The following is a 13,926-nucleotide window of genomic DNA, read 5'->3' as shown; positions in this document are numbered from 1 at the left end:
AGACACTCGCACAGATGGACTTATGGACTCAACGGCGTCACAGGTTTGGTAGTCGGGCGGGATCAAGTCGGGGCCGTGGAGAAGGGGGAGAATGGGTTAGGGGGAGATTGCAAAGTGGACACTGAATCATAGAATCGAGAGCCCCAAGTTTCCCGTTTCCAGTTCCCGGTTCCTGGTTCCTGGTTCCCGTAGCAGGACAACCGGCGTGTTAAGAAAGAAATCCTCGGCACATACAAAGGTTCACTTATATACATTCTATTTATTTAAATAATAACACGATATCATTTCTGTTTTAATTATGAAAATACTTCGTTTTCCTTCTGTCTGTCTGTCTGAGTGTGTGAGTGTCTGCGTTGCATTGTGTTTTCGTGTGCGGTTTTCATTTGACTGACTTGATTTCAATGATCTTGCTCTCCGATTTACGTATAACGAAATGAATGAGTTCGGTTCGGTTCGGATTTGTTTGATTTGGTTTTGGTTTTGCTTGCTTAGAGTGTTGTCTTGTCTGCTTGACATTTACACAAATACATAAAATTATTAATTATTTAATTTGTTGTTGTTTTTTGTTTTTTTTTTTGTTATTTCGTTACTTTGCTTTGCATATATATGTGTGTGTAGGAGTGGCTTGCCGCTTGGGTTAGTTCTAGTGCTGGCACCTTGCTTATAATATGTACAAGTGAACGTACAGGAGACAAAAATGTACATTTCTTACTAGGCTAGAGTGGAAAACTTAATAGTTTTTATTGTAGTTTGAGTTCGAGTTCAAGTTCGAGCTTATGGGAAAAACAATTCGAAATTGTCGCCAAAGGAAACTTCTGTCTGTTGCGTTTGTATTCATACTACTGCTGCTGGTTTTCCCTTCTGAATTCTGACTTGATCTTCGAACGGTGTGGCTGTGGATGTGGCTGTGGGTGTGGGTGTGGTTACTGATATTGGTATGGGTTATATTTCTACAGCTATAAGTATGCAAGCGTTTGTGTACGAGTGAGTGTTTCCAACTAGATAAGATATTTAACTGATTTGGCTTGTCCTTGATCCTGAGCGTAGAAAGGAGCCGCCGAATGGAACATCTTGGACCACCAGAGGCCACATCCACTCCGCATCCTTTCTGCACTCAACACCTTTTGGTTTCGGTTTCTGTTTCTGTTTCTGTTTCGGTTGCGGTTTCTATTTCTATGCATATTCGATTGAATGCTGGGGGCAAGCCGTCATTTGCTCTTACTTCCTCGGATTTGCTATTTTACTTATGTATGTATAGCCATGTAGTTACTGCACTGTTACTGTTACTGTTACTGTAGTTTAGTTTATTTTTAAATATCGCGTATTGTAATTGTAATTGTAGTTGTTAATGTAATTGTAATTGTAAGCTTTATGTGGCTTGGAGCTAATGGATCGTTGGATAATACGGTTCAGTATGCATACATTCACTTAACTGGCAAGGGATTTTGGGAACTTCGGTTAGGGGAGGCTGTGGGGAACATCTATACGAATAGGAAAAAATATTCTTAGTGCACAAGATAAACAGGCGACCCTACTATTGATTATTAGTTGGTATTCGGTTGTTTAATCGGTATTCTCATTTCTGATTTGGGTTTTCTGTATTTCTGTATTTCGGTATTTCGGTATTCTTCTGTTAGGACGCCTCGCTTATCGAGGCCTTACTGCTGCTATTTCGAGTATCAATATGCTATTTAGTTAGTTTAGTTAGTTGGCTAGGTCCTCAGTGTAATAAGTTGAGTAACTCCTGGGCTCTGTACTCACATGACGACCCTCTCATACACACTGGGTTTTGCGATCTGTGAACTGTAAACTGTGAACTGTTATCTGCGATGTCTGTTAGTCTGTGAGTAGTACATGTTTTAAATAATCGACATTTAAACTTCCACTTCCTTGAACTGCTATGTGTGACTCAGTACTCTGTACTCGGTACATACTGTACATACATACATGCGTCTGGATTTACAAATTCCACATTTATTGAATATAATAAAAACGAGGTGACATTTGGGGGTGAGGTCGGAGCACTCGGATGCTCTGTATATGGGTATATGGCATTGCAGCTGGCGATTTCAGATCGCGTGGGGCGTAACAAACGGAGGGTTCTCCTTATTGATAGATAGATACAGATTCGGGTACGGATACGGATACGGACACGGTTACGGGTGTACTCGTACGTAGGGTGAACTTAATGTAGTCGTACGTGCATAAGCTATGTAAATCGAATTTTGGTATCAAAACGTAGATGATTCAACTTAATCAACTTTTCAGACTTTTCGTTTGCCAAAAGAAGCAAGAAAAAAAATACATACATGAGGGAAATTGAGAATTTCGCCATGCGCCTATATTATGCGTGGGTGAGTTACATTAAGAGTTAATTATAATAGGTTGTATAAAATATAAAATTCGACTATACTCGCATACAACGTATCAGCGCTCAAACTTTTTTCCACTTCCACTCCTATCCTCATCTCTGTCTCGCGCTCTCTTTCTGTCTTCATATATGTAGATACTACCGGTCATTTGGTCCTGACCTTAAACTAAGGCTACTATCCTTTCTATCGCTATCCCAAAGCTAATGGGCACCCCAACGAAAAACCCAAGATGAAATTGCACGCGCATAAAAATATAGTGTCGTTTCCTGCGGTTTCTTTGCCTGAGACCACTTGATACGGCCTGTTCTAGTTCTAAACCTCGCCCCCCTTCAAAGTTCTACTTCGAGTGATCAGTCTTCAAATTAAGTTAAGGTGTGCTGGAAGCAAAGTAAATCATCATCATCTACATTCATACATATATCTGGTCGCTAATTTTGATTATACATTTTGAGTCGCAAAGTGTGCCAATTGGAAAGCATAGTATAGTACGTACCATAAGTGCCGACACTTCAACTGGGGACCGTTAATTAAATTGTTCCTTGTCGAGTTTCAGCTACATACATATAAGCTAACGTTTATCGATGAGTGCTCATCGCCCCCTTCGGTTGAGTTTAACACTAGTCAGTCCTGGTCCCCGTTACTCCCATCCACTTCCCAAGCTTCGAAACGCGCACGACTTACTCATCTGGTTAACTCCACTCAGTGCTATTTCCACCTATACACGATCATGATCCAAGATCTCCGCCCACCCGACTTTCATCTCGAAATTGATTTATGCTTTGCTGCGTATGCGTTATGCTGAGTCATAGTCTTAGTTATATTCATATCGTATTCGTCTCATAGTTATGCAAATACATTTACAAATGTATTATGTATTTATGTATACTCGTGTGTGGTTTCTTAGGAGCAACGCTCTTAGTTGTAGATAAGTAAAAAAAATCGTATTACACACTCGTTCACTTAGGGCTAGGTTTACATTGTTGCGGTTTTTACATTGACCTTGCTACTCATTTGATGAATATTTAGTGGCTGCTAAATGTACACATATGTTTATGTATATATATCTGTGTATATATATATATACCTATATATATATCTCGTATCTTACAATCACATCAAAAAAACAAAAAAAAAATATATATGCATTGGTTGTTTTTCTGTTCATGAGTGTGCAGTGGTGAGGAAGATAGAATAGTTATATGAATGCTGTACAAATCGGGAGAGGTTGCAATTCAGTGTGATCCCCGGCTGCATCCCCGCCCACATCGATATGATGATATGATTTGATCTGATCTGATTAGATAGAATCGGATTCACATTCAGATTCAGAGCCGGGGTGACGATGGGTGATGGCATTCAGCGCATTTATTGGGTAATACTCAGGGGCGTGTGTGGGGTGGGCATGAGCATGAGGATGGACATGTGGGATGTGGCATTGTTTACAGTCTTCTATCCTGTGCTCCAGGCTCCAAGCGATGGAGCGCTGCTTCTCCTAATCTAGTGTTTAGTGACAAACTCTATTCGCATCCCAATTTGGGATGGTCAAAAAAAATCCTTATATGTATACGAGTCCGATTCCAGCGCGATCTGAATGAGTGTGCGTGTGTGTGTGTGTGTGTCGGTGTGTGCATTATGCTTGTATATAGCTACATATACATATATAGCTTTATCGTAAAAGACCTTTGTTTTTGCTTGCTTTATAATCAAGTCGTAAATAATCACAGTTTTTCCATTTGCCTAAAAATGTTTTTGTCTTCCTTTCCTCTCCTTGCTTGCGCTTTCATCATTGCTTTATCTCGATGTTCGCCATTGTATTTTAGTTTTCTTTCGTTTTCTTTCTGGCCGAAAAAGTCTTTGAATTTTCCGTTCTGTGAGATCCGAAATTGAAATGTCTACGTGGTCGTAGTATAGTCCTAATCTCCCTCTGCTCCTTTTTCGTTCGGTCGGTTCTTCTCCTCCTCGCTACCTCCTCGTCGTCAGTCTCCTCCGTCGTGTGTGTGTGTGTGCCTTCATGTGCGCGTGTGCGTGTGTCTGGTGCCCGATCATCATTCGTAGCATACTTTCTGGCGCCTCGCTTATTGGTCTAGTAAATTCATGCGTTCATATGGATGCTGGTGCGGATGGGGGTGCGGGTGCTGGTGTGTCAGCTGGTGGGGATGCTGGTGGGACATCGGATGCTGGTGTGCTAGGTGGTGTGGCAGGTGGTGCTGCAGGACGGCGGCGGCTGAGAATCCACCGCCTCCAGCCGAGTGCTCCAGCTGGGTGAGATCGACAGTGGGCGTGCCACTCGGCCCCTGCACTCCTCCGTACTCCTGTCCGCCTCCGTTGATTGACTCCGGCCCAGCTCCCACTCCGCCTGGGCCCCCTCCCGATCCACCCGCCGCAGCTGCTGCCGCTGCAGCCGCCGCTGCCGCCGCGGAGTTGTTGAGCGCCACGTGGAACAGCTGCTGCAAGAGTTGCTGCTGATCTTATAAGAAGTCCATGCACGGTTTGACAATGCCCGGCGACGACTGTTGCTGCTGCTGCTGGTGCGCCGCCGCCAGCTGGAGCGTGGAGCTGGCCGTACCCCCGGCCACGGCAGCGGCGCCAACGATCGGAGAGAGAAGCAGTTCGGCCGCCGCGGCAGCTGCGGCTGCAGCAGCAGCCACTGCATTGCCCCCGGCCCCGCCTACCGATCCACCGCCTACATTAACGCTATTGTTGGCCGCCGCTGCTGCTGCGCTCAACGAACTGAGCGACTGATGCAGCCGACTGCCCGGACTGCCCGCTTGGCTCACACCAGCGCCGTGGTGGAAATACGAGTGGTGGTTCTTCTGGCGGCGATGATAGATGCTCTTGTGGTTGTTCAGCGAGTTCAGCGTGCGGAAAACCTTGTGGCACAGGTTGCACACGGCGTTGTTCAGCGGCTGCAGGTGCTGCTGCTCCTTGTGGCGCTTCAGCGTGAGCTTGGTGCTCAGCAGTTTGCCGCACACGTCGCACCGGTGGCAGGCGTTGAGGGGCAGGGGCAGAAGGAGTCTATTGGCCTGTGCCACGTCCTGGGCGCGCACAGATGACAGCAGGCTGCCGCCGGGTCCGCCCGGTCCGCCAGCGCCGCCTCCGCGTCCACCCGCTCCGCTGGCCGAGGAAACGGCCCCCGAGGGGGAAAGCGAGGCGCGTCTGTGGTGCAACAGGTGGTGGTGCTCCATTGGCGATCCGGCGCGTGCTAAGGCATGGGCGTGGGCGGCATGCGCATGGGCGTGAGCATGGTGGGCGGCGGCGGCGCTCAGCTCGTGGTGGGTCGCGTGCAACTGGTGGTGGCTGGGCAGCAGCGACAGTGGGTGCTGGCCGAAATGTGAGTGATGCGACGGCGGCGGCGGTGGTGGCGATCCGGTCCCGCCTGGTCTCTCCAAGTCGCGCTCATGGTCGAGCGAGCGTTCCCGCTCGCGCTCCCGCTCCCGTTCGCGCTCTCTTTCGCGCTCCCTCTCGCGCTTGTGGTAGGCGGCGGTGGGAGAGGGCGTGGCACTGTGCCCGCCGGCGTCTGGCATTCCTTGGGAGGATCGGGAGAGGCTGCGCTCACTGCCCGCTGCAATGTGCAGGTCGCTGGACTTGCAGCTCCCGCCGCCCGACTTCGGTTGTTCCTGCTTCAGTTGTGGACTGTTGGTATGTGGTGTGGAATGATGTTGTTGTTGGAGGAGTTGGTGTGGTGATGACTGTTGTTCTACTTTTTGTTGTTGATTGTTGCTGTTGTTGTTGTTGTTGCTACTACTATTACTAGGGGTGCCACCACTACCGCCGGGCACAATGACGCCACTGAGTAGGCTGCCGGTGCTGCCACCTAAACGGTCATTTAGAAAGGAAGAGAAGAAAAAAAGAGACAATAGTGACTTTTCTGTATATTTGACTTTGTTGTTATTTGGTTGGTTGGTTTGTTTGTTTGTTTGGTTTGGGTTGTTTCTTGTTGTTTAGTTGTGTGTAGTTGGAGTAGTAGTAGTAATAGTAGTAGTTGCTGTAGCAGTCGGTGCGTTCATGTCTAGATGTTGTGGTGTTAGTGTGGCTTCGTCCACGTCAGAGTATCTGTTATCTGCATTTGCAGTTGTATCTGTATCTGTATCTGTTTTTTGTATCTGTATCTGTATGTTTGTTGTTTGTTTTGTTTACTTTTATAACACTAACAAATCCAGGCTCAAAACAATGTACATTTGCTAACTTTGCTTTTCCATAAACTGTTTTAATTCAATCTTTTGCTTAGGTCGGTTGCTTCATTTGGTTTTTTAGTGCGGAATTTATCTGGCTCTCATTGGTTTTGATCAAGGAATTTTGTATTGAAAAAACGCTGTTCGAGTTCAGATTTAAATTCAGATTCATTTTCGGAGTGCGATTCGCAATCTCACGTTTTCGGAGTTTCGGGTTGGTTGTCATTTCCTTTTTTTGGTTTTGGCTTTTTTTTTGGGGAAAACGCATGGAAATAAAATGGTAATAAAACGGTTTGTTGACTGTTTTGTTGCTGTTTCTGTTGTTGTTGCTGTTGCTGTGGCTAGTTTGTGATGAATATTGTTGAACTTTGAACTCGAATTGCACAGTTCATAATGCCGCAGGTGGGAAACTCGGCTCAAATTCGATATCGAATCCGAGTCCGAATCGGATTTGTTTCGGTTCGGTTCGAATTCGGAAATTTGCACCCCGATCGTTGGCAGTTGCAGGTGCAGTTGCATTTGCAGTTGCCACGACCTTGGGGACGACCTTGTAAACTGGTGGATAATTTTGTGGTGTCTATTTTGCCAATTTGGGTGTGCTCTGATCGTTGATAATTTGTCACGAATTTCGTGGATGCTTTAAACCAATTTGTCTTGTCTTTTTTTCGATTCGATTCGTATTTCTCGTTTTTCGATTCAATTTCGACTTCAATTCCAATTTGTATGCGTTCATTTTTTCGCTCGATTACGATTTCGATTTTGATTGTGATTTTTCAATTGTTTGTTAAGTTTAGCAAAATTTTGAAACATGTTTGGCCTGATTGATTTGTTGTATATATAAAATGTTTAGTATTATTTTGATTTTCCCTTTTAGTTATTCTGTTTTTTTTTCGGTTTTTATTTTGTTTACTTGCAAGTTGTCAATTTTTTCTTGCGGTTGTCACTAGTGTCTCTTTTTTTCAAACTCAATCGCAGCACCGTTGCCTGTGTTGGGTTCGATTGGGTTTGCATAGGTGGGAGCTTTGGGTGGGGCTCTGGGTTCTTGGGGTTCGGGGTGTCGGGGGGAACTGGTTAAAAAGAACCAAATGTGCGGTAGATTAAACGTGCTTTCGGGAACGGGTGGGTCTCACACACAGGGGGCTTATTCCAATGTTCGGTTGTGTGCGAGGGTTGGTAGTTAGGGGGTCAGTGGATTGGGGGGGGGGCACCTCTAAGATTCAGATTCAGATACTCAGCGCTTCATTGGTGGCTCACCCTCCCCTCACAGTGGAGTGGAGCGGAGCAGAGGAATCGAGTTGGTGGCTTGGTTGATTGTGAGGTGTTAGTATAGTTCTAGTTATAGTTAATTTGGTTGCTGATTTGGGCTGATTCTGGGGGGTTCCTAAAATGGGCGAAGTTCGCGCTCGACCCGAGATGAACGAATGTGTCGGATTAGTGTGATGGGGTCAAAGTTCGATGCGATTCGGATTGGTTCGGCTCGGCTCTGCTCGGCTAGGCACACATGACATGTTACACTGACGTGACCCAAAGGGCCACGTCCTGGCACTACGATCTAGGTTACGATGTATGGTTATGAGTGTGGACAATATGTGCATGATAAGATACAGAGATAGAAAGATAGAGGGTGGGGGCTTTGGACCTCTATCGGTCCTTTCTTTCGGTTATTTCGTTAGGTTCGGTTCCCACGGGCGCTGATGACAAAGCCTCGATTGACATGCATACAACATACGAGGCTGGGGACGTGGGTGCTTTGGGGGAGTGGCCTGGGGAGCGGGGGGTAAATGAAATATCGCTTTAATGTGTAGACGTTTATTGTAAATATAATGAATTGAATTAGAGTAGAAAGTGGAGTTCTTCGCGCAGAGCCGGAAACGCTGGTACATGGATCTCAGCTGCATTGGCTTGGCGATGTGTGAGTGTGTTGTGTTTATATGTATATATATATATATTTGCTTGTATTCATAGGTCTTACGCACAAACAAATCTGTCTGTATCTTTACTTAGCAGCACTAAAAATTAACGAACACAGGTTTACTCATCAAAGTATCCGGTCAACATTTCGGTATCATTACTCAATATTCGCATAACTAACATTAAATATACAAAAAATCCAAAAAAAAAAGTACACTATGGTTAAACATTTCATTATTCTAGACATACATATGCATCGTGATTCGTGTGTAAATAGGTGTGTGCGTGTGCGGGTGTTACGGTGCGCTTAACCCTAACTATTCAGAATCTGATAACTAGTTTAAAGTACTAAAGAAAAGATCTTTGCAATTGGTCGGTCGTTCGGTCGGTCGCTCCCCTGCTCGTCGCTTCTTTTTTCTTGTAAACTCCTAAGCTTCCAAACATGTGTTTCTTCGCCTACAACTAGCTATAAATCGTAACTCTTTAACATTATGCATATACTTCGTAATGGTAAAAAAAAGTGCAGTTCGGTCTTTAGTTTAGTCTAACTTTAAGAGAGAGATTATTCATACGTCTAACGCTTCACATTTCCCTCTTCTAATCGATGTGCGACTGCCGCCTATCATGAGGTGTATACAGAATAATATGCTGTCCATCGGATAAATTGTATTTAGTTAAAGCCATTTCGAAGAATTCACTACGGGCACCTCTGTTAGTTCCTTATTAAGACGACAAACAGTGAACCTGGACAGGGATTGGGATTGGTATTGGTATTGGGATTGAGATTGGGTTCGGGACTGGGCAGTGGGATGGTAATGGGGTTCCCATACCAAACTCCTGGGAACTTTACAGGGGGATGGGCGGGTGGTCTTGGGTTTACTAACAGCTATCGATTTAATCTGTATAAACTGTGTATCCTGTGCTTAGCAACTACCGAAGGCAACTAATTGTAACTAGCCTAGACTGTGTGTATGTGCACATTCGCTTCCTTCGTCCTGGTCTTTAATAGTTAATGTGTACAAAAAGCACCGTCTTGAGTGTGTGAGTGTGGGTCTGGTTGTGTGAGTGAGTGTATGAGCGTGTATATGTGTTCATACGCCTTACACCTACATATGCTTGACATTCGGTTCATTCAATCTTAACAAAAACCTGCTCCCCCTCAACTGGAGAACCCCCCGTGGCGCGGATGCGGGCGCGGATGCGAGTGCGGATGCGGGTGTGGGTGGTGCTGGGCCTGATGCTGCTGGCGGTAATCAAAGTACATGAAGCCCTATGAGGAGGAGTGGTGGTTGAGCTGCTGCTGCTGGTGCTGCTGGTGATAGAAGCTATTGGCCGCCGCCTGTGTTGCGCCGACGCCTGGCTCCTGCTTCGGCTGCTTGAGGTTGCGGTGGTAGATGCTCTTGTGGTTGCGCAGGCTGTTCAAGGAGCTGTAGACGCGCTTGCAGATGTTGCACACGGGCTCCTTGGTGGGGCGCATGTGAACGTTCTGAATATGCCGCTTGAGGCGCGTCAGCGAGCTCAGGTTCTTGTTGCACGGATTGCACCGGAAGTCGTCGCCGCCGCTGGCTGAGTTGTTCAGTCCCCCCGAGGTGTTCAATGTCGAGTTTGAGTTGTTCAGCGAGCTGTTGGCGCTGCCGCTCGTCGAGGCGGACGCGGATGCGGCAGCGGCCATCACCGCCGCGTACATTTGCTGCTGTGTGGTGGTGGGCGTATTGGCCTTGGGCGTACTGCAGGCCAGGATCCCGTTGGGCTGTTGTTGTTGGCCGCTGGAGCTGTTCCCCTGCTGCTGCTGCTGCTGTTGCTGTTGCTGCTGCTGTTGTTGCGACATCTGGTGCTGCTGTTGCTGCTGCTGCTGGGGCAGCAGGGCGGTCATTGAGAGGCCGCCGTTGCTCCCGCCGCTGCTGCTCCCGTTGGCTGCAAATGTGGAGAGGTTAAGGCCACAGATGCCGGAGGCACTTGTGATGGCTGTAGGTCGAGTTGGAGTTGTTGTTGTTGGAGTTGTTAGAGTTGTTGTTGTTGGTGATGGAGTTTTTTGAGAGTTGGAGTTTTTTGTTGGTAGAGAGTAATCGTAGTTGTTGTTGTTGGTAATCAAGTTGTTTATTGTTGTTGTAGTTGTAGCATTTGTCGTCAGTTTACCTGACGACAAGGTGGGGAAAAAAGTCAGAAAACGTCGCATTAGCCCAAGGACAACGAGTTGTTATTGAATTGAATTGCTTTTTTCGTCTCAATTTTGCGTGATTTCTCATTGGTTTCGATTTGGATTTTGAAATTTTGGAATTTTTTCAGAATTTTTGATTTAATTTCAGTTGATTTCATGTGTGCATTGCCGGATGGTTATCAGAAAACGAATTTCGTTAGCATTTTTTGCATCAAATATATAAGTTTGCTTAATTTCTGCTTTAGCCTTTGTTAACAAAAGCTGGTGGCTAATTTAACTTTGGATTTATTTTTCGATTGTTCAATCTGTTTTTCTATCGGATTGCGTGACATTAGAAAGAGAGATATACAGAACAGCGGAGAGAGATAGAGAGAGAGAGGAGAGAGAAAGAGAAAGAAGTAGATGGTGTGGTAGGAAGGGATGGATATATCGGGGGATATATATTGGGATATCTGGGGATATCGGGTAAGTGGCATGTGGAAAAGAAAACGGTTGGCTTCGCATGGCAAATGTGAGAAATTGATTTCTTTTTGATTGTTTGACGACGATTCAGTTTCAGTTCTTCACCATTCAACTCGAAACCGAATTGCGTGACTGTGACTGCGACTGTGACTCAGTTCAGTTCCAGCCCAGTTTCGATTCTTTCTTTCTTTCTTTCTTGGCGGCTGCGTCTACATATGGACATCGATGTCGATCTGATCGCTCGATGGACACTACCGGATACTCAACGTGTGCAAAATTGTTGGGGTTCTTCGTTTGATTTTGGCTTGGTTTTGGTTTAGGTTTAGTTTGAGGTTCTTGTTGGTTGGCTGGTATTGGTATTGGTATTGGTTTGGGTTGGCTGGTTTGTTTTTTGTAGTTTGGTTTGTTCTTGTTTTACTCATTACCATAGTGTGCGGTGTTGTGTGGCAATTTAAAATTAGGATTAGGAATAGTAGGAGGAGCCTTTGAGTTCAGAGACGTAAGTGGTGTGTTTGTTGTGTCTGTTTGTGTGTGTGTGTGCTTGTGTCTGGGTGCTTGTGTATGTTTCCGTGTTTGTGTGTGGGTGCGTTTTGTAGAACACCGTCACCATAAGAAGTTCATCATATCATCTCTGTATCGCTTTTATTGTGCGTGCTTTCTGTTTTTTTTTTTTTTGTGTTGTTCTGGTTCTTTGACTTCCCGTGCCTCGTGTCTTTGTGTGTGTGTTTGTGTGTGTGAGCTGTGTGTGTAGGGAGTTCGGGGTTGTGTGTGGTTGTGTCACTTAAAAAGCACTAGAATTAAACCCCTTGCCAAATCACCTTTGTCTCCACCATCATCATCTCTCTCCGGGATCTTAGTGGCATTTTCTAGTTTCGGTTTAAATTTTGACTTATTTTTGCTTGGAATTTCGTAAAATGTACATTGTGCTTAAATTATAATTTTTGTTCTTGTTTCGCTTTGGTATTCTTGGGGCTGTGGGCGGATTGGAGCTTTGCCTTTGCAGTTTAACAGTATTATTTTGACATTATATGTATACTACAACCAAATTTTTAGCTTATGTAATTTACGTCACTTCCGAATCCCATCCAATCCATCCACAGCTTTTAATTCGATTGTGTGCTTAGGTGGTAACTTAAATAGATTAGTAATGAATACATTTTTCGATTTTTGCTTTTCAATTTTCATATTGCCTGGGTCACCAATTGTGAATCTTAAAATTAGTGAATTTTGAATGCTTCGCACGGAAGTTAAAGTAATTAATTTATTCTACATATGCTAGACGTAAGATATAACTCTGAATTCTCCTTTTCTCACAGTGTTTGTGTGTGTGTGTTTGTGTTCATTGGTTTTAAAAATAGGAGCAACAAATATATATATGTATATATAGAGCATAATTTAAAGCGGTTTCTCAATCAAATTTATATACTTGAAGCCTTGAGTGGTTGCTTGAGTTGGTAATCTCAGTTTGTGTTCTTTTGTGCTGGTGGTGGTGTGGGTGTGTGGGTTGTTTTGGTTTGGTTTGGTTTGGTGTTTGACTTGGAAGAAAGGAGGTGGGTGGGAGGAGGGGCTGGGCGTTGGGTGTTATTGTTTCATGTATCGAGTTGTCTGCTTTGGTCGCCTCAGTGGACGGTAGGGGTATATTGATTTTGGATCCATTTGGGGTTTAGTAAAGCGGATTTATATACGTATACAGGGGATTAGATCAATCAATTCTTAACAATATGTATGTATATACTTTGATTCATATACGTGTGTGGGTAGGTAGATATAAATATATATAGGTCTCACGATTATTGGGGAATTTTAAATTTTGGTCGGTTAGTACAATTGGAAAGTAAATAAAGATTAGCGTTAGTCGATCAACTTCGGTGTTAGTGCCCTCTGGTGATCATTTTGTTAGCTGTGTTTTTGAGCGCATAATATAGTTCATGTATGTGTGGGTATATGTGTGCTGGTGTGTGGGCGGGCATGTATGTATGTATGTGTGTGTTTGAGTGGGTGAGTGTGTATTGTGTGCTTTTCGACTACTCAAAGAGGCGAAGGACTTGCCCCTTCTATCAAGATTACCTCACGGATCCCCTTGTGAGTGCGAGAGTCCTGTGTGCGTGTGTGTGTGTGTGTGTGCTGTGAGTAAGCGTGGCCAAGTAATCAAGTGAACCTGCAGTGTGGCCGTATTGTGTTTCGAGTGTGGAACGAGAGGCGCGACACGGACCTGACCGAAATGAAACGAGACAAAACGAAACGGAACGAAACGAGACGAGACGCGCCCGGTGTGACTGTATCTAACTGTGAACTGTGTACGCATGAGTGAACAATTGCCAATATGTGCTGAGTTAGGACTGATCCGTCCACCCCTCGGGACTCAGATCAAGGATCAAGGGCCAGAGGTTCTGGGCTTGCAAAGGATTTTTGTGAACCTGGTTTTGCACTTCTTTATTCGTAGCGGCGAGTTTGGGTTTGAGTGTGTGACTGTGGGGTACTTGTTGGGTTTGGTTTTGGTTTTAAGGGGGCTAAGTCGGGCTTCGTGAACAGATGTGTGCTCAAAGCAAAGTGTGGCCGAATTCGAGGGGAAAAGCTAGATAGACAGACCCAGGGGCAATGGGGCGGGCGATGGGGGTGTCTATTTCAGGGGTTAACTGGTTGATAAACTAAACGAAAACCGCTTTTCCCTCCATCACAGGCTGCGGGGGCATCGACAGTTGTTAACAAAAGACACATTGAAAATTAATGTGAAAATTCGTTCGAATGCAATTGTTGTAAATAAAGCTTTTCTTTTGACTTTGCTAATGGGATCGGGTCGATGGGTGGTTAATTTTGTTCGGGTGGGGTTTACATAGTTTTAGACACAAGC

At 45.1% G+C, this 13,926-nt stretch overlaps 1 protein-coding gene across 5 annotated transcripts in view; it reads right to left on the bottom strand.

Moving 5' to 3' along the window:
• The window catches only part of LOC6616009 (broad-complex core protein), a 43,486-nt gene that overhangs the window by 9,895 nt on the left and 19,665 nt on the right, over window positions 1-13,926 (bottom strand). Inside the window, exon 8 of one of the 5 annotated variants that reach the window (XM_032725873.1) lies at window positions 1,953-6,186. The exons of 2 other annotated variants lie outside the window; for them this stretch is intronic. In XM_032725873.1, the coding sequence (XP_032581764.1) occupies window positions 4,841-6,186 (1,346 nt within the window). In that variant the 3' untranslated portion in view covers window positions 1,953-4,840. Of the gene's footprint in view, window positions 1-1,952; window positions 6,187-8,337; window positions 10,592-13,926 lie in introns of those variants that run through there. 2 more of the 5 variants (XM_032725874.1, XM_032725876.1) reach the window with 2 other exon arrangements.

The sequence above is a fragment of the Drosophila sechellia genome, chromosome X (assembly GCF_004382195.2).
Source record: "Drosophila sechellia strain sech25 chromosome X, ASM438219v1, whole genome shotgun sequence".
Classification (NCBI taxonomy): domain Eukaryota; kingdom Metazoa; phylum Arthropoda; class Insecta; order Diptera; family Drosophilidae; genus Drosophila; species Drosophila sechellia.
Note: the sequence above shows the minus strand (reverse complement) of the source record. Positions and strands in the feature narration are given on the sequence as shown.